General features: G+C 45.4%; 1 protein-coding gene and 1 long non-coding RNA gene across 3 annotated transcripts; one reads left to right on the forward strand and one right to left on the reverse strand.

Moving 5' to 3' along the window:
• Window positions 1–10,993: 10,993 nt before the first annotated feature.
• On the forward strand, window positions 10,994–15,160 carry LOC108933986 (uncharacterized). The gene is made up of 3 exons (XR_001966101.1): window positions 10,994–11,060; window positions 11,525–11,639; window positions 14,499–15,160. It is a non-coding gene; the product is annotated as an uncharacterized LOC108933986 (long non-coding RNA).
• A 1,058-nt stretch (window positions 15,161–16,218) lies between these two features.
• On the reverse strand, window positions 16,219–23,281 carry pdcd2l (programmed cell death 2-like). Of its 2 annotated transcripts, none has more exons than XM_018751403.1 (6): window positions 23,173–23,281; window positions 22,265–22,428; window positions 18,974–19,402; window positions 18,443–18,556; window positions 17,148–17,305; window positions 16,219–16,483 (listed from the first exon to the last, which is right to left on the reverse strand). In XM_018751403.1, exons 1-6 carry the CDS (start codon window positions 23,269–23,271, stop codon window positions 16,425–16,427), a joined length of 1,023 nt encoding a protein of 340 aa, XP_018606919.1. In that variant the 5' UTR covers window positions 23,272–23,281; the 3' UTR covers window positions 16,219–16,424. The 2 variants fall into 2 exon arrangements, with proteins under 2 accessions (XP_018606919.1, XP_018606918.1); XM_018751402.1 differs by having other exon boundaries at window positions 16,219–16,488.
• Window positions 23,282–23,732: the final 451 nt, after the last annotated feature.

Below are 23,732 nucleotides of genomic sequence, written 5' to 3' on the forward strand. Positions count from 1 at the left end.
ACCCCTCCAGTTGAGGTGTACAGCGTCACACATGAAAAACCTGGGCCTTTCCCAGAAATCATCCCAGTTATTAACAAATGATATCCGATTGGAGCGACATCGGTTGACTGGTTCTCGAAGGCATGTTGTTTGGTTCCTCTCCCCAAGCTGCCAACCGCCTTGGAGACGGCCGAGATCCTGTTCCACCAGGTGTTCCAGCTATTCGGCCTGCCAGAGGACATCGTTTAGGACTAGGGCCCCCAGTTCATGTCCAGACTGCGGAGTGCTTTCTGGAAAAGGATGGGGGTCATGGTAAGCCTTACCTCAGGGTACCACTCACAGGCCAACAGTCAGGTCGAACACCTGCAACAGGATATCTGCGATCCTACTATGCCCAGAAACAGCATCAGTGGGCCCGGTACCTCCCCCGGGCCAAATATGCTCACAACGCACTGTCCCACACTGCCATGGGGTTGTTGTCCTTTCAATGTGTTTTGGGGTACCAACCCTCTGTGTTTGCTTGGTAGACCCCTCCTAGTCTGGTGCTGGGGGTGGAGGACTGGCACCAGGAAAGCCGCGACACCTGGTGGTTGGTCCAGAACCATCGCCGGAGGAGCACAGCCAGGTACAAACTTCAGGCCGATCGCCACCGCTGAACTCTGCCCTTTGTTCCTGGACAGCAAGTCTGGTTGTCCACCCAGGATCTTCGGCTGAAACTACCCTCCAGGAAGTTGAGCTCCCGGTACATTGGTCCATAGAAGGTGGTAACACAGGTCACACCCATGAAGTACAGACTGCAACTGACCCCCGATATGAGGGTTCATCCCACGTTCCATGTGTCCCTCTTAAAACCTTGTGGCACCTTTTTCCATCAGCCATCCCCTTTGGCGCTCCACCTCCTCCAGTGCAGACCAACGGGGATCCGGCCTACTCAGTCCGGGCCTTGTTGGATTCCAGGCGACAATGTGGGGGATTACAGTACCAGGTCGACTGTGAAGGGTACAGCCAGGAGGAAAGGTCTTGGGTGGGCGCTGGGGACATTCTGGACCCAGACCTGATAGCCACCTTCCACTGGGACAATCCAGAGCGCCCGGTGCCTCACCCTCGGGACAGGCCCCTTTCACAGTGAAGGGCGACTGGAGCCGCCCCTTCGGGGGGGGTGGTACTGTCAGGCCCACCAGTCCATCAGCACCACGTGCAGCTCGTCAGGGGATCACAGAATAAAAAGGTGTCCTCGAAGCCCTTCAATGTGGAACCTCTTTACAGAGCAAATGCCGGCCTCTGTGCTTCCAGTGTTTTTGTCTTTCAGGTTTTCTGATCCCTTTCCTGGCTTCCCCGACTACAATCCTGTCTACTCCCTTTGATAATGTTCATCCCTCACCTGACCTTTACCTGGCCACTGACTACTCTCTTGCCTGTCCCTTAGAGCACTGTACTTGAGTCCGTCACTCTCTCCCATCCGACGGTATGACAAGTGAGTTCTTGCCTATCTAAATGCGTACTTGTCTAACTGCTCAAAAGCGTTTTTGCCAAAATGCCAAGTTCTTGATTTCCTTAATGCATACTTATGTAACTGTCTTAAATAGTGCCTATCGATGTGCCTTCTTGCTTCCCAAAATCTTTGCTTGTCAAACTGCTGAAAACATGTTTGCCAATATGCGTTCTTGCCTTCCTAAATGATTACCTGTCTAACAGCCTTTAGGCTTGCCTACCATTGTGCTTTCTTCAGTAACTATTTGCTTGCTTCTCTAACTGCTAAAATGTGTTTCCCAATGTCTGTTCTTGCGTGCCTAAATGCTTACCTGTCTAACTGCCTAAAATCGTGTCATGCCGATGTGTTTTCTTGCCTTCCTAATGCTTGCTTGTGTAACTGCCTAAAAGAGTGTCTGCTAATGTTGTTTCTTTGTTACGTATGTTCTTGCTTGTCAGACTGCTAAAAACGTATTTGCCAATGCCCCTTCTTGCCTCCCAAAATGTTTACCTGTGTGACTCCCTTGAAGCATTTCAGTCAATCTGAGTTTTTGCCTTCCTAAATGTTTAGCTGTCTAACTGCCTTTAGATTTGCCTACCAATGTGTCTTCTTCACTAACTATAGCTTACCTAGCTAACTGCCTAAAATTGTGTTTGCTAATGTGTGTGTTTTTTTATCCTAAATGCTTACCTGTCTTACTGCCTAAAAGTATGGCTGGCAATGTACGTTCTTGCTTTCCTAAGTTATTATTTGTCAAACTACTTTTAAGCGTGTCTGTCAGTGTGCCTTCTTGCCTAACCAAATGCTTGCTTGTCAAACTGCGAAAAACATGTTTATCAATGTGCATTCCATACCATAAAATGACACTGGTGCATGGCAACATGTTGATTGCTGATCCTCAAACACTTGTTAGTTTTGTGTATATTGTTTTGTTTGTGTCTATCCTTCCAGCCAGTTTACTCTCATATTACTTATGATCGCCAAACACGTGAAACAATGCAATTCTTGGCATTAGAGAGCTGAAGTCGCTACCCTTGCTCTGCCACGAACAATATGGCCGTTTTTGGGACCACTCAGAAGGTGCGAGCCCAGAAACGGGGCTTCAGGGCCAGCGTACAGGTGAGAATGAAATGCCGTAAACTACGACCTCCGATGCCTAGCATTTTCCTGTGCAATGTTCAATCTCTGGACAACTTAAATTCCAAAGAGTCTACGGAATTGTTGTCTCCGTAAAGCAGAAAACACGTGGCTCACCGCCAGCATGTTGGACCACGCGGGCCAGCCCATGGTTTCTCAATCTCCTGCACAGATCAGACTGATTCATTAGGGAAAAAACAGCAGGAGGCGTATGCTTTCTTAACAACACATGTTGTACGAATGAGGAAGTGATTTCACAGAAATGCACTCTGGACCTTGAATACCTTCTGATCAAATGCCGACCATTCTACCTGTCCAGGGAGTTCTTGGCTATGCTCATGGTCACAGTTTACATCCCACCCCAAGGGAACACACACAGTGCTTTGAATGAACTGTACCACATCGTCACTAAATAGGAGAACAAGTACCCCGATGGTCTGTTCCTTATCTCTGGGGACTTTAACCAAGCTGACTTCAAGCATGTGTACCCAAAATACCACCAGCACATCTCCTGCCCCACCTGAGGCTCAAACACCCTCGACCACTGTTACACCTTACATAAAGGAGCGTACCATTCCTTACTGTGTCTGCATCTCAGGCAGTCAGATCATGCCTCGATTCTGCTGCTACCGGTCTACAGGCAGAAATTCAAGTGAGGAGCCTGTGACGCGTATTGTGCAATGCTGAACACCAGAAGCGGAGGAAAGGTTGCAGGACTGCCTTGACTCCGTGGACTGGGATATGTTCAGAAACACACACACACACACAGACACACACATATTTTCAGAACCGCTTGTCCCATATGGGGTCGCGGGGAACCGGAGCCTACCCGGCAACACAGGGCGTAAGGCTGGAGGGGGAGGGGACACACCCAGGACGTGACGCCAGTCCATCGCAGGGCACCCCAAGCAGGACTCAAACCCCAGACCCACCGGAGAGCAGGACTGTGATTCAACCCACTGCGCCACCGCACCCCCCGATGTTCAGAAATTTATCCTCTAATTTACACGAGTATGCCACAGTGGACACAGATTTCATCCAGTACTGTGTAAATGTCTGCATACCCCATAAAACAGTTCATTCCCTAAACAAAAACTATGGATTACCTTCGAAATCCAACAGAAAATTTGTGGACATACCTGCGCATTTCAGTCCGGAGACATGGACCCATACAAGAAATGTAAGCATGAGCTCCGAAAAGCCATCACCAGCACAAAATGGGAACACAGCAGGAAGGTAGAATCAGAGTTCAACTGTACTCAAGACGCACGTCGGCTGTGGCAGGGAATCCAAACTCCAACAAATTATAAATTAGACGCAGACATTGACAGGTGCCGGTACATCTCTCCCTGACTAACTGAAGATGTTTATACAGCCATTTCGAGTTGACAAACAAAGACCCTCCAGTACGAGCTCCTACAACGCTACAGGACTCCAGTTTTACCGTCTCGTTGGCAGAAGAGAAAAAACTTTTAGCCGAGTCAACATCCGCAAGGCTGCTGGTCTGGACGGAATTTCTGGATGAGTTTTCAAAACATGTAGTGAGCAACTGGCTACTGTCTTCAAGGACATATATAACAGCTCAACCTAAAAAGCTCAAAACATCACCATTACCCCGGTTCCTAAGAAAAACAAAGTGAGCTGCCTTAATGACTATTGTCCAGTGGCACTGACCCCCATTTCAATGAAATGCTGATGCTGGGACACATTAAGAACTCCATCCCAGACACTTTGGAGCCACTGCAGTTTGCCTACTGCCACAACAGATTCCTGAAGATGCCATATCACACACTTCACACCACTCTGGCTCACCTGGACTTGAGGAAACAGGATATAGCTTATGCACTCATCTACATAGGAGGGAACACTGTAGAGAGGGTCAACAGCTTCAGATTCCTAGGGCTCACCCCTCACTTTGTTCAAGCTGTCGGAGGCGCTTGTTAAGATGAAACAGCACAAGGTTCCCAACCTCGATGGTTTACCAGTGGAATTTTATTCTATGTTTTGGGACATCTTGGGGCCGGTTTTTTCGTGCATTGTCTAGGATGTGCTGGGCAGGGGCATGCTTACCAAGAGCATGAAGACAGGAATATCTCCTTGTGGCACAAGAAAGGCGATAAAGCCGATCTTGCCAACTGGAGATCCCTTAGGATGCTTTGCGTCGATACAAAGATCATTGTGAAAGTCCTGAGCGAGTGCTTGAGGAAGGTAATGGCCGACCTGGTCCATCATGAACAGACGTGTGGAGTACCCGGGCATTCTGTGTTCTGGAGTTTGCAACTGGTCCGGGACACGATCGCCTGGGCGGAGGACGGAAAGGTCCCCTTTACACTAGTCAGTTTGGACCAGGAAAAGGCATTTGACCAAGTGGATCACCGCTTTCTCTTTAACATCTTGAGCAGATTGGGCTTTGGCCCTATTTTCCTGAGGTGGGTGCATGTGCTCTACACCGAGGTAGGTAGCCAAGTTACCATCAATGGCTCCCTCTGGGGGGGGGGGGGGGTGCCCCAGCGGAGTGGAGTGAGGCAAGGTTGTCCGCTCTCCTCACTCCTTAATGTTCTTTACATTGAGCCACTGTCGGTTGCCATTCGTGCCCACCCGGGGATTGATAGTCTGCTCCTGCTCCTGGCTCAGTACACGGATAACACTACGTTGCTCCTGTGCTCAGACCGGTCGCTCAGTCAGGCACTCGGACTGGTTTGAGCGTTTGGGTTTGCCTCAGACTCGGTGCTGAACCTCGACAAGTCTCTTCTCAAGTTCTCCGGCAGCTGGAAAAATAGAGAAGACTGCATCAATGGTTTTTCCCAATGCGACGGTCCTCTCAAGGTGTTGGGGGTCAACTTTCTTACGGAAGGTGCTGCCAGGGCTAATTGGGAAGAACGTTTGACTAAGGCCAGATGGAAAATGGGTTTGTGGAGGACAAACTCCCTCTCCTTAATAGGGAAAACACTGGTAATGAAGGTGGACATCCTCCCCACATTACTTTACCTTGCACAGGTGTACCCTTGCCCCACACGATGGGGCAAAGGCCTCACGAAGGACATTTTCAATCTCGTCTGGGGGGGCACGTATGAGTACATGAGGAGGAAGGTCATGTACCTTCCGAAGGGGAAGGGAGGGATGTGCCTGACATTCCTCTTAAACTGGATTGTCAGTTCCTCTCCCAGTTATGTAATCAATTGGCAGCTCTGATTGAGCATTCCCACCAGTACTTTATGCGTCTTTGGTTGGCCCTTCCGATGTGCCAGTTGGCGAAGCCCTGGTATAACACCAGGCCAAATGCCGAGAAACGGCCCGCTCATTACAGCCACGCTGTAAAGTGGAGTAATACCACGGCAGCAAGGGTCAAGGCAGAGACCCTTAAGCACAGGGTCTTGTATAAGGCCTTGGTCGAGAGGAAAGGAACTGGAGTTCTTTTGGGGCTCAAGGAGGGCACTTGGGCCAGGATTCAGCTAAAGGAACTTGACCACCATCCGCAAGATTTGAACTGGCGCTGTCTACAAAGTAAGTTGCCGGTCAAAGTAGTCCTGTACAGGCACAAATTGACCAGCCAGCTCTGCCTGCGACTCCAGTGTGGCGAGAGTGAAACTTTCTCACATGCTTTTCAGGACTGCAGACAGGTGCTGGAGGTCTGGTGTCTCGCCTGTGCAGGAAGATCGATCCGCAGATGGTTTTGACATACGACAAAGTCTTGGGGAATGGAACCCTGGTTTTCAGAAGGCAGCAGCTGCCCGAACGTGGCTGGTGATCAGCATAGCCAAGCAAATGTTCTGGAACGCAAGAACCCAGCTGGTCCAGACTTGGGCATCCAGGGTGTGTATCATAAAATCCGGGCTGACCTAATGTTTAGGATGGAGAAAGATGTTACTTGATGGGGTTACTTAGAAGCCAAAGAGGGCTGGAAGGGCCTCTTTTGGCTGTAACCCCACAGGTTTGTGGCAGACCCTCCATCCTTGGGTAAGTAACAAATGTCCTTTCCCACTTACAAAATATCGCAACCCGTATTTTTTGGTGAATGTAAGTGTGTTTTGATGTTAGGTGTAGTGTTTCTGCCACGCCAACACGGAACACCTGGGAGGCAGCGCAGACTGGGGCATAAAAGGCTGCGTCAGACCAGCAGCTGATGCGGAACCTTGTTCAGCCTTGTTGTTTGCGACCTCCTAGCTAATTCCTGTTTCCTAACGCATTCCCTGATCCTGTCCCTTGTTCCCACGATCCAGTACCTCTTTATGATCCTTGACCTCTTGCCTGTGTACCGACCTCACCTTTTGGATTCTCCCTGTAACGACGTTTGCACCTCGAAGACCAATCGCCTGTTCTTTGAGCTCCTCTCTTGGATTTCCCCAAATACACCACGTATACCACTCTGCACTTGGGTTCGCTGCTTGCTTCTGGAACCAGACATGACAGTTTCTAATCCTTTATGTCACATTTTATTTAATTTGCACAATTAAAAAAAAAATTATAGCACTTTTAAATACACACACACTTTCAGAAGCACTTGTCCCATACAGGGTCACAGAGCCTACCCAGTAACACAGGGCATAAGGCTGGAGTGGGAGGGGACGCACCCAGGACTGGACTCCAGTCCATCGCAAGGCACCCCAAGCGGGACTCGAACCCCAGACCCACCAGAGAGCAGGACTGTGGTTCAACCCACTGTGCCACTGCACCCCCCACTTTTAAATAGTCATTTATAAATGACTACATGTGTGGTGTGTTTGTATTAATCATTTTTTTATTGTTATTTATTTATTTTATGTGGGGGGTGCGGTGGTGCAGTGGGTTGGACCACAGTCCTGCTCTCCAGTGGGTCTGGGGTTCGAATCCCGCTTGGGGTGCCTTGCGGCGGACTGGCATCCCGTCCTGGGTGTGTCCCCTTCTCCCTCTGGCCTTGCGCCCTGTGTTGCCGGGTAGGCTCCGGTTCCCCGTGACCCCATTTGGGACGAGCGGTTCTGAAAATGTGTGTGTGTATTTATTTTATCATGTTTAGTGTTGTGTAGATTAGTTTGTTGTGTGGTTGCATGTTGTTTTTTTAATTCTTTTCATTATCATTCACCCATCCCACTAAAACATTAATAGGGAAGACATGTTGTGAAAAGGGAAACACACAAAAACAGTAGGTAAGGTGTATGGTCATACCCTTGGAACATGCCAGGGGTGGCCTCTTGAGCAGTGAATGTTACTGGGTAAGTTCCTTGTAATTGTTTGTCATGTATGGTTTTAAGCCTTGGAGTGTGTTTTAATGGTTCTGCCATGCGGTCTTTATAATAGCTGGTCTTATTGATTTCTGTTTTATTTCAGATTTTATTATTAGCATGGCAGTTTTTAGGATTAATTTATTTATTGAATGAAGATTTTAATTATTGGAAATAGTGAATGGAGAAAAAAAAAAAAAAAGAAGTGCAGCTCCTGGAGGAAACGGGGTCCTCAGACTGAGAGCATTATTTCCCTGTTTGCCAGTGTTCATTAAAACATTCGAGATGAATGCTGCCTCTGCATCCTTCTTCGCCCCATCCAAACCCACAGCGCTGCGTGCCACAGTATGTATGTGGTGCTTAGGATAGAATGCTCTCTCTGCCTGGTACCAAGGGGTTAATGTAAGCGCTGCAACATTCCCTTGTAAAGTGGACAGGACAAAAAGAACAGCAACCCTGCTGCACACGTAGGCTGCAGCAGCAAACTGCTTCAGTTGCTATTCATTGAAAACACAATGTGGAGCAGAAAAAAACAGTGGCAGCAATAACTTTCTTTCTGAAAAATGGCTTTGCCTGTGTTCACTAGGACTGCTTCTCAGAAAAGTGAAAATAACCACCAGATTATGTTCTATGAATAGGAGTGTAAAAAATGGCATGTGACGTCACAATCCCGTTCCACTTGCTCGACCTATAGCGTTTTTTTGAGTGTGCAGAGTATACCTCACTAATTTTTGTTTTTCATGGTAAATCCTTGAGGTGTTCGTAAATCCACGTCAACAGTGCCGTTGTGGACAATCACCACAACCATCACGTTGCGGCAGTATGAAAAATGGGTAGTTTCAATAAGACTTGAAGGAGAAAATGTTGAAATAGTGGGTATATACTGTATAATCTAATGTTAACGGGAGGTCAGCAGGATGTCCCGCAGCTGAGCTACCGGCTACTTCACCATTTCTCTCCAACTACAGTATGTCTTAACGTCACGTATTAACGTGGTCGAAGCTGCTGCACTATTGTTTCTCAGTCACTTTATATGATGAATAGCAAAGCCCAAAACGTGAAGGCAAGACCAAAAAGCTCAGAGAAAGTCTGTTGAAATCAGAAACACACACACTTACAGAACCGCTTGTCCCATACAGGGTCACAGAGCCTACCCGGTAACACAGGGCGTAAGGCCAGAGGGGGAGGGGACACACCCAGGACAGGACGCCAGTCCATCACAAGGCACCCCAAGCAGGACTTGAACCCCAGACCCACCAGAGAGCAAGACTGCGGTCCAACCCACTGCGCCACCGCACCCCCATCAGAAAAATAGAATCATCCAAAAGCTTCATAATAACTAGTCTTAGGTTGAGCAGAGTAGAGGTGTGATGGTGCAGTGGGTTTGACTGGATACTGCTCTCTGGTGGGTCTGGGGTTCAAGTCTTGCTTGGGGTGCCTTGCGATGGACTAGCAGTCCATCTTGGGTGTGTCCCCTCCCCCTCCAGCCTTATGTCCTGTATTGCCGGGTTAGGCGCCGGCTCCCCGCAACCCTGAATGGGACAAGCGGTTTCAGAAAATGCGTGTGTGCTCTGCAGGAAGCAGAATGGGTTGAGGAGCACAGACACTGAGTAAAGTAGAAATGGCAGTCAAGGTTGTGAAGTGGTGGGCAGAAGAAAAGAGGGGTAAGATAATCCTAGTTTAGTTAGCAGGTTAACATTATTTACTTCTTTTTTGTGCTCTCCATTTATCAGAAATTCTAATATACTATCAAACGAGAGTTCTCCAAGTTTTTCGTCTGTGTGATTAGCTCAGCTTTGAAGGCACATTTTTAAATGCTGTGAAGTGAGTTCATAATCACTCATCAGAGAAATATCACATTTGCTAGAAATTAGTCCAAGAGTGTATTAAGAAATAAGTTATAATAATATTATTATTTTATTTTTTTAATTATATTTATTATTTTGATTATTATATTTTTTATCATTATTAATATTATAATACCACTGTTATTCTGATGACCGCCTCTCCTTTCCACCTGGAGTGTCAGATATTTCTGCACAGATTGCTGCCTGCCTGTTGGACATCCCTGCATGGATGTCTGATCACTACCTCCAAAACAGTGATTCTTCACCTCCTAGCTGGCCTGTCCTCCTGTCGCGATCAATCAAACTGGACAACTCACTCATTTCACCTACCTCCTTGGCTAAGAGTCTGGGAGTAACAACTGACCCAAGTCTGTCTTTCTCTCAGTACATCAAAGCCACAGCTCGGTCCTGCAGATACAGCCTGCATAATATTCGTAGGATCCGTCCCTACTTCATAATTGACTCTGCCCAACTACTTGTCCAGGCCATGGTGACTTCCCGTCTGGACTAGTGCAACTCTCTCCTGTGTGGCCTTCCTACTACTGCCATCAAACCTCTGTAGCTGATACAGAATGCTGCTGTATGAGTTGTGTTTGAATTTGCCAAAGTGTTTCCACATATCTCCTCTACTCTTTTCTCTGCACTGGCTTCCTATAGCAGCCCAAATCAAATTCAAGACCCTGGTTATTGTCTACAGATGCATCAATAGTATTGCTCCCAGCTATTTACAGGACTTGATCAACCTTGATCAACCTTGATCAGTGCCACCCTAGCCAGCCCCTTCACTCGTCTACTTCTGCTTGCTTGGTGGTTCTGTGCACAAAAGGTAAAGCATGAAGGTTCTCGGTTCTGGCTCCGTTGTGGTGGAATGATCTTCCCCTCTCACTCAGAATTGCCAAAATGCTGTCTACATTCAAAAAGGGTTTGAAGACTCACCTTTTCCACACGCATTTCGCCCAAGATCTCTCCAGCTCATGTATGGTGTAAAAGTTCATGCACCGTAACTTCATGAACATCCCCAGACAAGCCTTTATACAGCCGCTACTCGGGCATTGTGATGGTTTGTGTATCTTATTATTTAAAAAAAAAAAAAAAAAAATTGTAGGAGGTTATCAAGATTCATCTATCCTGCATTTTATGCACCTACTCGAGCGATGAACATCGGTGCATCAAGTGGAAGGTAACAAACTAGGTGTACTGTTCTGTGAGATATTTCTAGATTTGTTTTGGGTTCCAGTGGTCATTTAGGAGAATAACGTTATTTTTCACGTTATTTCTTACTGTTACGTTATTGGATGGATGGGCCACGTGACACAAGCATAGATACAGTTTAAGAATCAGGAAGTGTCTTCAGTCGATGTGTGCCATGCGGTCAGCTTGCTACTGCAGTGCCTTCCCTCTTTGTTTGTGCCTTGGAGAGCATCGCTTGTAAGTTGCGTTTACGTTTTTAGTAAATTACAGTAGTGTGAATGTAATATTTACATTATGTTAATAGTGTAGACATTATTTAGGTGTATTTATGGATATTTGTATTAAAGATATGTAATTAACGTTTAGTAATTAGTGTTGCTTTTGTATTATTTCAGTTTTACAAAAAGACTACTTTGATGAGAAGGAAGACAACAGTAAAGGCATTCAACTTTACTCCAGCCTCTGACTTTCTCTGGAAGCTTGTTAGTTAACTGTCGATTTGCGTTTAGACGCGCACTGAGGACAGAATACTAGGTTTACTTAAGTCACATGTCTGCATCTATGTCTCTTTCTGTTAATGTAATGCACAAATTGTATTTTTGCTGAGATGTACGTGGCTTTGGACAAAAGCATCTGCTAAATGAATAAATGTAAACATAACTTAATAAATAAAATAATTATTACTGAAAATGAAATTCCAGTGCATCAGAACAGTCCCATGGTGCAGTTGGACAGCCATTTACCCTAGCTGACATCAGTTTCCCAGACGAAGGGGAGGCGTTTCTGGCCGGAAACTAGCCAAAGATCTTGCAAGAGGTATGTGTGTATATACATTGTTGTATAGAAATTTTCGCATACACTGTTGTGTAACTTCATGAAATGTACCTGTCTCATACCATATAGATCCCCGTTTTACCTAAACTGTCTGAATTATTAGCCAGGTAGAAGACACAAATAAAAGTTAAAATAGTGGTATTGCCCTACATATGCAAAACTCAGATTATGTTCTATGAATAGGAATGTAAAAAATGGCATGTGACTTCACAGTTGTAGTACTAACAAAGTAATTGTTAGTCACAATTCACTAACATTCTGCACTTAGAGGGCAGTTCATTTACAGCACATACAATGAGGTTAATGTACAGTTTTTTTGGTAACTCCAGTTTTTTTACATGTATTTTTTATATTTATGAATTTAAGAATATTTTAATAATTGTAATCCTTTTCCACAAGCTACAACTGAAGTTAACCATAAAAGGGCAGCAGTCCTCAAAGCACTTTGCATCTATTTTGGTGAGGATGATAGTACATGTGAGACAGGGGGTACAGTGGCGCAGTGGGTTGGACCACAGTCCTCCTTTCCGGTGGGTCTGGGGTTCGAGTCCTGCTTGGGGTGCCTTGAGATGGACTGGTGTCCTGTCCTGGGTATGTCCCCTCCCCCCTCTAGCCTTACGCCCTGTGTCACCGGGTAGGCTCCGTGACCCTGTATGGGACAAGCGGTTCTGAAAATGTGTGTGTGATAGTACATGTGACACTGACTTACCACATATTCCTGAACAAGATTTTTTATTATAGGAAATGTTTTATGATTTCATGTCACTTGCCCACTAGTCATTACAAACTGTTGAATGGGTAGAGAAAATAGCTTTCACAATGTGATACAGAGAGTTATTTCTGTTATTTAGCCTAGCTTCATTGGTACAAATCGGGTGGTCAAAATAATAGAAACAAGTGTAAGTTAGATCAATAGAATTCAACAGCACCACGAACTTAGACCTCCAAAATGACAATACAGTTGAATTACCACCTCTTTAAAGCAGTTTGAACAAAAATTAAACATTATAACCTTAACAAAAGGAGTATTTATTTCATAACCATTGTATTAAACTACATTGGTTTTAACTCGGGCGGGGTGTGGTGGTGCAGTGGGTTTGGCCGGGTCCTACTCTCTGGTGGGTCTGGGGTTTGAGTCCCACCTGGGGTGCCTTGCAATGGACTGGTGCCCCGTCCTGGGTGCGTCCCCTCCCCCCTCAGCCTGTGTTGCCAGGTTAGGCTCCGGCTCACCGCGACCCTGCTTGGGACATGCGGTTTCAGCAAGTGTGTGCGTGTGTGGGATCACACTCCTTAGCCTCCCTGGGAAAGTCTATGCCAGGGTACTGGAAAGGAGAATCCGACCGATAGTCGAACCTCGGATCCAGGAGGAGCAATGCGGTTTTCGCCCTGGCCGTGGAACACTGGACCAGCTCTATACCCTCACTAGGGTGCTGGAGGGTTCGTGGGAGTTTGCCCAACCAGTCCATATGTGTTTTGTGGACCTGGAGAAGGCATTCGACCGTGTCCCTCGTGGCATCCTGTGGGAGGTACTTCGGGATTATGGGGTTCGGGGCTCGTTGCTATGGGCTGTTCGTTCCCTGTATGACCGGAGCAGGAGCTTGGTTCGCATTGCCGGCAGTAAGTCAGACCTTTTCCCGGTGCATGTTGGACTCCGCCAGGGCTGCCCTTTGTCACCGATTCTGTTCATTATCTTTATGGACAGAATTTCTAGGCGCAGTCAGGGAACGGAGGGTGTCTGCTTTGGTGGCCGCGAGATCTCGTCTCTGCTTTTTGCGGACGATGTGGTCCTGTTGGCTTCATCAGGTCAAGACTTGCAGCGTGCACTGGGGAGGTTTGCAGCCGAGTGCGAAGCGGCGGGGATGAGAATCAGCACCTCCAAATCCGAGGCCATGGTTCTCAGTCGGAAAAAGGTGGATTGCCCCCTCCGGGTTAGGGGGGAGTTGCTCCCTCAAGTGGAGGAGTTTAAGTATCTCGGGGTCTTGTTCACGAGTGAGGGAAAAATGGAGCGGCAGGTTGACAGGCGGATCGGTGCGGCGTCCGCAGTAATGCGGTCATTGTACCGGTCTGTTGTGGTGAAGAGGGAGCTGAGTCGTAAGGCGAAGCTCTCAATTTACCGGTCGATCTACGTTCCTACCCTCACCTATGGTCATGAACTCTGGATCATGACCGAAAGAATGAGATCGCGGATACAAGCGGCAGAAATGAGTTTCCTCCGCAGAGTGGCTGGGCGCACCCTTAGGGATAGGGTGAGGAGCTCAGTCACCCGGGAGGAGCTCGGAGTAGAGCCGCTGCTCCTCCGCATTGAGAGGAGCCAGTTGAGGTGGCTCGGGCATCTGTTCCGGATGCCTCCTGGACGCCTCCCTGGGGAGGTGTTCCGGGCTTGTCCCACTGGGAGGAGGCCTCGGGGCAGACCCAGGACACGTTGGAGAGACTATGTCTCCCGGCTGGCCTGGGAACGCCTTGGGGTTCCCCCAGAGGAACTGGAGGAGGTGTGCGGGGAGAGGGAAGTCTGGAGGACTCTGCTCGGACTGCTGCCCCCGCGACCCGGTCCCGGATAAAGCGGAGGAAGATGGATGGATGGATGTGCGTGTGTGGTTGTAGCTAAATGGACGTAAGAAACTGACAACTGAGTATATATAAGGCTTTGATACACACATACTTGTTAAAGCAGGAGACATTCTTCATTGGTTTGGCTTTGCACAAAAGATTTGTTAAATATCTGTGAAAATACACAATAGCACCAAACTTGTCTTTAGGGATTAATAGGTATGTGAGCAAGTGTATGTAATTAACATTAATTACATGAATACGTGCTTTCTTTTTTTTCCTATTATCTTCAAGTATACAGGACATTAATGGAGATGACATCCTAAGAGACCTGCAAAAATCTACTATGGGCATATACGTATTCAACCAGGAGGGTGCAGAAACTGCACATTATGATGATATTGGCATTCATGTTGAAGGAGCAGTCATTCTGCAAAACATTGGATCTGTACCCCAAGCTTGTAAAATGATGCTCGGAGTCATTTATGCACTGAACATGGCTTACCGCAAAAATCTGAAGTATTACTATGAATTCACTTAGAAAGTGCTCTTTCGGATGGATGGTGAAACACTGTCCCCCAAAATCCTTGGACTAAAGAACAAAATCAGTGCTGCACTGTAAGATTTTGTCAGCCGCACCCTGTAAAGCTGCAGTGGTGTGTTTTTTTTTTTTGTTGGGGAGTAAGAAAGAACACATACAATGACGTGAATTGTGAAATGCAGTTTCAGATGATCTTTTAAATTGATGAACAAATTGAAAAAAGAACATTTAAAGATGTACTAGGGATTTTGTGGATTATTCATTAGAAATGAAAATTGCAACCCTTGACAAAGGTGCTTGTTTTTGTCAGAAACTGGGTAGTATATTCTCTATTTTCATTACACCTAATGCATGTTATACTTTCTGGAAGAAATTGTACTGTATGTTTTCTGGAGTCTTGGTTGATTAGACTTCATTCTGACATTTTTGAATTGCTTAATTGAAGTGTCACAATAAAGTCAACAGCTGTTAAAAATATTTTGTTCGCTTTATTTGACTGAATATTTCATTTATTTAAAGTCAGGCTACTAATGATAGCCAAAAATGTTTAATTAGATTAAACGTAACTTTTAGTATGTAAAAATTTAACTATTAAATTGATCCAAAAAACCCTGGATAACAGCAATCTAAGTTACATAAGAAATTTTCGTACTAAACATGGGTTTAGTTGGAAATACTAAGAAAATTAGAGTAAACTCTACTTAAAATAGTTCAGCTAAAAATACAAATAAAAAAGAAAAGATCTTACTTAAAAACATTAAGTACAGTTAACTTAAATATGTCTGATTTAGATAAGTTTATTTTGTGCAACCCTTTGACATAATACAATTAAGTAAATTCACACACATACCCACACACTGTCTGAAACCGCTTATCGCGAGTGGGGTCGCGGTTGAGCCGGCGCCTAACCCGGCAACACAGGAGGCAAAGCTGGAGGGGGAGGGGACACACCCAGGACGGGACAGAGGTCCATTGCAAGGCACCCCAAACAGGACTCCAACCACAGACCCACCAGAGGGCAGGGTCGACCCGGTCAAGCCTGCTGCACCAGCAAGCCCCGACTAAGTAAATTCAACATTTTTTTTTCTCCCCCCAGTGTTTGCCTGCCTAGCTGCTTGTTTAACTATGTGAGTGCCTGTCAGCCTGCTTAACTGCGTGTCTGCGTGTTTGTCTTAATACCTACCTGCATGAGTACTTGCCTGCCTGTCTGTTCTGATGTACTTGTTTTTCTTGCCTCATGCCTCTGTTAAAGCGCTCTGTGTCACTGTGTGAGAAGAGCGCTCTATAAAAATAAATTGAATTGAATTGAACTGGCAGGGGGGTGCGGTGGTGCAGCAGGCTTGGCTGAGTCCCACTCTCTGGTGGGTCTGGGGTTTGAGTTTTGCTTGAGGTGCCTTGCAACGAACTGGAGTCCTGTCCTGGGGGTGTCCCCTCCCCCTCCAACCTTGTGCCGTGTTAGGTTCCGGTTCACCGCAGCCCCACTCAGGACAAACAGTTTCAGACTGTGTGTGTGTGTGTGAATTGAATTGAATTGAATATAATGAACATTACTGGGACATACAATGTGAGTGAAATAAAGTGATTTAGGACAATGCAAAGTTTTAAATTAGATCATTGTGAACAGTTTCTGATCAGGATCGGTCTGCACCAACACATACTCCTCAAGAGGTATGAGAGTGTCACGTGGCCAGCAGCTGCTTCGACAGGTGTACACGAACACTGTTCCAAACTCCAGCAACTGTCCTGAGAAATCGAGAAGCACAGTCAAAAATATCCTACAATGGCATTCTGGTACAGCAGGCAAAGCAGGCACAACAGGCACAGCAAGTAAAAACTGAAGACCATCAAAGGATCAAGAGGATAACTTTACTAGGGATATTAGTAGGGCTTTCTAAAACGAACTCAACAAAAAGCCAACCTTACACATATTACATGTAGGTTTCACCATTCACCTAAACATTCTTCACATTTTAAATGCTATAACCATTAAGCAGGACCTTGTCATTGTTTTTTTAGCCTGTTGCAGTACGTGACTAATCATTAACTAATACTGCTGTGTAAACAGGTTCTATACTAAATTTTCTGTCCATGTTGATGCTGAATGGTTGACCACTGCTCTATAATAAAGTTAGGGACAGCTGGTAGAGTAGTGGTTAGTTAGAGCTGCTGCCACTGGACTTGAAACTTACCTCCTACTGCACTACATTTAAGTAAGGTGCTGACCCTTAATTGCTTCAGTAAAAAATACCCAGCTGTATAATTGGGTAAATCATTAGCTTAACATTGTCATTTTCGAGAAAAGTGTCAGCCTAATGAATAAATGTAAATATGTTAACACAGGCCAGACTTCAGTCCAAGCTGCTCACTAAGCTTACTAAGTACATACCAGATTACAAACTCACCTGAGCTTTGATTTACAGGGCTAAGAAAGCTGACAAAGGCAGGCATAAGCTGAAATTCAAATATCCGTTGATTTCCACAGTAAGAGCAAGGTGGTATTCTCTGTGCAACCTTGGATTTCAGATCAGTTATGAGCAAAGGAGACCCATTCCAACAGTATCTGGGAAGGGGAAAAAACAAACCTTTTCACCAGGTACATCATATAATCTACACACAGTGAAAGAAGACCAACTCTCCTGATCTGTCAACAATAAAATTTTAAAACACAAACTCAGGTGACTTTAGGTAATATCTTATTAGGTCCGGCTCTTCAATAATTTATAATATTTTAATTTCACAAATAATATTAAACGGATCACATTTCTTCAGCATCAAAAAGCAACATACTTTTACAGTCAAAGAGATACTTCCGAATGAAAATCATGTTAAAAATTGTAAACAACAATTTGAGACCTGTGTTCATTGAATGAATAGCACCATCCATCCATTCGTTCATACATCCAATTTTAATAACTGCTGTCCTGACCAGGGTTGCCATGAACCAGAGCCAGGACATACAGAAGCACTGGGTGCAAGGCTGGAGTACATCCTAGATGTGGCTGATGGATAGATAGAGAGTACCTACCTGGCTGGGTGGTACGGTGGCACAGCGAGTAGCGCTGCTGTCTCACAGGGGCTGGGTGGTGCGAGAGAATGTGGGTTCGATCCCCACTCAGTCTGTGTGGAGTTTGCATGCTCTCCCCATGTCTGCATGGGTTTCCTTTGAGTGATCCTCTTTCCTCCCACAGTCCAAAGACATGCTGTTCAGGTTCCCCATAGTGTGTGAGTGACACAGAGAGAGTGGGTTCCACTGATGTATGGATGAGTGACCCATTGTAAGTAGTGTATCTAGCAGTGTAAGTCATCTTGGTGAATAAGGTGTGTGCGCTGATAACACTACATAGCATCCATTGTAAGTCGCTTTGGAGAAAAGCCTCAGCTAAATAAATGTACATGGGATGCTAGTCCATCACAAGGTACCCACACATGCAAACACTAAACTCACACACTAGAAGCAATTTAGTCACCAATCCACCTGAACTGCACATCTTTGGACTTTTGGAGGAAACCACAGCACCCACAGAAAACTCATGCACACACAGACTAAGCAGGAATCAAACCCACATTCTCTTGCAACAAATGGCACATTCATATTATTTTTAGTAGTTCAGTAAAAGTTTAGACAGAAAGAAACATATACAAGTGTCCAATAATAACAGGATATTGTTCTACAGCATCTTCATAAATGTACCCTTACCGTAAAATCTGTTTTGGACAAATGGAAATGCGCTTCATGAACTTGCAGAACACCTTATCACCATGGCTAGCTTGGGTCTTTTCATACTTCTCTACCTCCCAAACACCTTCACTGCTGAAAATACAAAAAGTGACATTACAATCAAACTCTGTTACAGAGTGCAAAACATTCACATCTGACTCTTCCCAAAGGCAACTTAATAAGAAGTGCAATTTTTACTGTAACAATTCGAAGTACCTTTCTTAAGGGTACTACAGGAAGAGCAGCAATTTTAACTAGGATTCTTCAAACTGTAAGAAAATGGGTCTAATATGCTATCTGTTGGCCAATATGAATTCGTTTGGATCATATTTTATGTGTGGCACTTTATAGATCCTGTTCTTGATGTGACAATAACCAAATGAGTGATTTAGTCCTGAAATGGGTTAAATGAACTTGATGAAACACATCAAACACTGACAGAAGAGGTAAGACCCAATATCTTACCGAGATACTGAAGACATGGCTGATGAATGGATAGAGAGTACCTACCTGTCTAGCTGGCCAATAGTAATGCCCTCTCTAGTCTCATAGTCTTGCAGCAATCTCTGGACATGTTCCATATCGGGCTGTTCCTTAAAGCTCCCTTCCTCCACCACACATATGTAGTAAGGCTTGAAGACTGGCAAGGATCCTGGGAGAACCAGACCAAACTCCAGAGGAGGACACTCCACTGTCTCAGTCAAACTAAGGCCCAGCAGCTTGTTGCTGACTTCCACCTTTGGCACAAAGCAGCTCTGAGAGGACTTGCCACTCTGGGTGGGGTCACTCACTGCATCCTGCTCCTCTTCTACACCCCAGTCATCAGCACCCTCAAACCAGTCATTGGATGTCATTGGGACCTCCTTTTTCTGAAGTACCTTGACTCTGTGGGTCACTTTCAAATGTGACTCCAGGAACTGGGAGCGGAGCACCTTCCAACTGTAAACCACAGAGACATCACACCAGGAGGACATCAACATCAGCAGATCCCACAGAAAATCGAAAGGGACACAACACAAACACAGTCATCACAAGTTCCTTCAGTTTTACCAGGGTAACAGAACAAGTCAGGTACAGTGAGCTGTATTAACAAGGCAATGTTTGCTCAGTGGGAACTAAAACTAGTTCAAGTTTATTGTCATAGATACAAGTACCATGTACATGTATCATGAAAATCTTCCTGAATGCTTCTCCACAGACTATGGACAAAGACAATGACAGTGAGTAGTGCAATAGCAATAAATAATGGTAACAGTAATAACAATAATGCCAGTTGACAGTCAGAGAACTCACATAACGAGAGAATGAGATTGCTTCAAGTGGCAGTGTAATTTAACAATGTGCTTGGGTGGAGCAGTCCAACTCTAATTACTAAAGGTAGCACATTGGTTAGTGTTGTATACTCTTACAGCAGTGGGGTAAAAGCTGTTCCTGTACCTAGCTGTGTGGGTTCGAATAGACCTAAGCCGTTTTGCAGATGGCAGGGAAGAGATGAGTGCCCGTGCGGGGTGAATATGATCTCTCATGATGCGCATCGTCTTTCTGAGGCAGTGTGTGGTGTAGGTGTCCTGTACTGCTGGTAGCTGTGTGCCGATGATTTCCTGAGCCGTTTTGACCACCCTCTGTAGGGCTTTCTTGGAGCAGCTGCCACCCCAGGATGTAATATACCCTGTGAGGAAGGACTCCACAGCACACCTGTAGAAAGTGGTGAGGACTGTAGTGGAGATCTTGGCTTTCTTCAGACTCCTGAGGAAGTGGAGGTGTTGATGGGCCTTTTTGATGGTTGATGTTGTGTGCTCAGTCCATATGAGTTTGGCAGTGAGGGTGACCCCAAGGAATTTGAAGCTGTTGACCCTCTCTACAATGTCCCCTCCTATGCAGATGAGGGCCTGAACCGTATCCTGTTTCCTGAAGTCAGTCAATCACCAACTCCTTAGTTTTACTGACATGAGTGACAGGTTGTCCTGGCACCACTCTGCCAGGAGCCTCATCTCCTCTCTGTAGGTTGTCTCATCATTGTTGGCGATCAGACCCACAATGGTGGTATCGTCAGCAAACTTTATGATGGCGTTGGAGCTGTGAATGGCCACACAGTCATGTGTGAATAGGGAGTATAGCACTGGGCTCAAGACGCTTCCCTCTGGAGTGCCAGTGTTGAGGATCAGTGGCGAGGGAGGTATTACTGGCAATCCGCACACGCTGGGGTCTGTTGGTGAGGAAATCCAGGATCCAACTGCACAATGTGGCACTCAGTTCCAGCCCTAGTAGTTTCTGGATCAGCTTGGTTGGGATGACAGTGTTAAATGCTGAGCTATAGTCTACAAACAATAGCCTTGCATAGCAGTTTTTATTATCCAGGTGAGACAGAATGGTGTGAAGTATGTGTGATATCACATCTTCAGTGGATCTGTTGTGGCAGCAGGCAAACTGCAGTGGGTCCAGAGTGCCTGGGATGGTGTCCTTAGTGTGTCCCAGCACCAGCCTCTCTAAGCATTTCATTGCAATGGGGGTCAGTGCCACCGGGCGATAGTCATTAAGCCAGCTCACTTTGTTCTTCTTAGGAACGGGGATGATGGTGGCGTTTTTGAAACAAGTGGGTACACACACACATTTTCAGAACCGCTTGTCCCATACGGGGTCGCAGGGAACCGGAGCCTACCCGGCAACACAGGGCGTAAGGCTGGAGGAGGAGGGGACACACCCAGGACGGGACGCCAGTCCATCGCAAGGCACCCCAAGCGGGACTTGAACCCCAGACCCACCAGAGAGCAGGACTGTGGTCCAACAAGTGGGTACAGTTGAGCTTTTTAAGGAGGTATTAAATATGTCCATGAAGACAGTAGCCAGTTGCTCACTGCATGTTTTTAAAACTCGCCCTGAAATTCCGTCCGGAATTAACTATTTGTTAACTGAGTTTCTGACTAAAGTAATTACTTAAAATGATTTAAAGGAAGTAATCAAGTCAGGATGAACAATATTTTTTCCAGTTGCATTAAATGAAGTTGGAATTTATGATGTTAAATTCCATCACCAACAAGTTCTTGGCACCCATCTACCCCAAACACATTGGATCTCCTAGCAAAGCCTCATTCTCTGCATTTTAACCCCATGAGAAAGTGAAATCTGCAAATTCCTGTTTTCACAAAGTGCCACTGACAGCTCCCTTGATTTCATCCCTTCATCTTTCCTACAGGCCATCTCTCCAATTTATTTCTTTAATCTCTCCTATCATTAACTCCTCACTCCCCCAGTTACTTCCCATCTGCCTTTAAAACTGCCGCTATCCACCTTTTTTTTTTTCCCCCGTTTAAAAGAAAAAAAAGAAAAAAAAAAGGAAAGGAAAAAAAAAAAAAAAACCCCAATCTGAGTTCAGAATTACAAGCCAATCTTTTTTTCTCCTTTTTCAATCAAAAACTCTATAACAGCAAACCTACAACCAGTTATCTGTATTCCTAAAACAGAATAACCTGAGAAATGTGAAAAAGAGAAATGTGTCTGCTAAATGAATAAATAAGTAGAGAAATACACAAATGCATGTACAAAAATAAGTATGTTTAAAAAGTACGCTAATGATGCCACCCAGGCTGGTGCTGAAATCTCTGAAAAGTGCATTTCAACAGAAGGAGAGATACCAACATGTGTTTCAAAGTACAATCACTTAATCCAATACCACCAGCATTCCTTACAAGCAGCCTAAGAATAACCACTGTTGTCTCAAATAAGGATGTTAAGAATACTGCCAGCTTTCATGAGCTAGTACCAAATTATTAGCACAAGGTAATAGGAAAAGGTGGGTTTTACCTTTCGGATTTCCCACTGCATTCTGGACGAGCACAGGCGAACACATTTACAGTGCGGTGATACGGAGACACCTCCAACGGGCAGTACACCTGCACAATATGCGCAAGGACTGCCCCGCAGACAGCACAACAAGGGTTATGCAGGGATACCGAAGGAGGGTAGTCCTGAAATACCAAAGATTGAGAATATCCCTCTTGCAAACAGAGTAAAACATTTTTGTAAACACTTTTATAAGTTTAAAAGTACTTGTCAATGTGCTTTACAATAAAAAGCACACACAGGTTTACAAAGTAATTTACTGCAGATACAAGCACAGAAATAATGAAAATATAACAAAAACAGCAAAGTAAAATACATGATAGGAGACAACAGAAAGAAGGAAGCACTGGTTATTTTACTGTGATTCAGAACACTCTTATGCAGATGCCCAGAGTAAGAGACTTCTTTGAACAATTGGGCATAGCAGAAAGACCCCCATAGCATTGGCAAGCTTGTGGCACGTGAACAAAATCAAATTACTGAAGGCTGCCAGGTAGGAAAACACTCAGAGAAGAAAGGAAAAATGAAGAAGTGCTAAGGTACTTAGGTCAGCATGAAGGTTTTCAACAGGTGAACTGGTCAATTTCATTTTCCCGTCGTACAGTAGAGTGTACATGATCATAATGTACTCGGTAAAGTTCAGAACACAATCTGAGTCTGTGAGACTAGCAAAACTGGACGTAACAGACTACAGAGACTCTGAAACTTACGTCGTCTGTACAGAGAACCATCAGTTGACAGTTCAAATAAACTATTAGCTAGCTTGTGAGACCACATGGCTGCTTCGCGCATGGCAGCAGCTGTCAGAACAACTCAGAAACTGAACATGTGCATTCAAGTGGAACAGTCGGTCCTCCTGTTATGTTTACCGGTAGTCCGCCGATCTTGTTAGTGAAACAAGTAGTACTCTTTCCACCAACGGCTTCATCACAAAGTCCAATGAGCACCTCTTCGTTCACTGACGCCATGTATGCTACGTACTTCTTGTTACGTAATACGTATACGTGCTGCGTGTTTGATCACGTGGGTAACATGGTAGGAATTTAATTTCAAAATAGAAAGTTACTTCAGATGCTGACTTCTCAGGTTACAGAAGCATTTATGCAATACGTGTGCACACGAGTGAGCCTATTGGAGGGCAAACCGAGGGCATACAAAATACAGATATTTATACACTATGGGGTGGGGTTAGTAAAGTTCCACTATTACAGCCGTTTGTTCAGCTTGTGCTTTGTTCCTCTTCTTAGACGCGTGGGTGAGTAGGCTAACTCCTTTCATCCCAGCCAGGGGAACGGATTCCTCCTGTGCCATCTTATCTTTGCGTAGCAGCAGCACCCCAGATGCAGTTATTAGTGTGGCCTTGCTTGCCGCCTCAACACTGGCTGGGTGTATTAATTATATTCTTGCAAGCAATTATGAATTACTACAG

The sequence above is a fragment of the Scleropages formosus genome, chromosome 1 (genome assembly GCF_900964775.1).
Source record: "Scleropages formosus chromosome 1, fSclFor1.1, whole genome shotgun sequence".
In the NCBI taxonomy this organism is placed as follows: domain Eukaryota; kingdom Metazoa; phylum Chordata; class Actinopteri; order Osteoglossiformes; family Osteoglossidae; genus Scleropages; species Scleropages formosus.

Excerpts from the sequence above, each read along its gene's own strand:
- pdcd2l (XM_018751402.1), bottom strand. The coding sequence starts at position 23,271 with ATGGCGTCAGTGAACGAAGAGGTGCTCATTGGACTTTGTGATGAAGCC. Across the intron at positions 18,557-18,973 it reads ACTATTGGCCAGCTAGACAG|CAGTGAAGGTGTTTGGGAGG; the intron begins GTAGGTACTCTC and ends TTGTATTTTCAG. Across the intron at positions 17,306-18,442 it reads TGTCCAAAACAGATTTTACG|ATACTGTTGGAATGGGTCTC; the intron begins GTAAGGGTACAT and ends TCCCCTTCCCAG.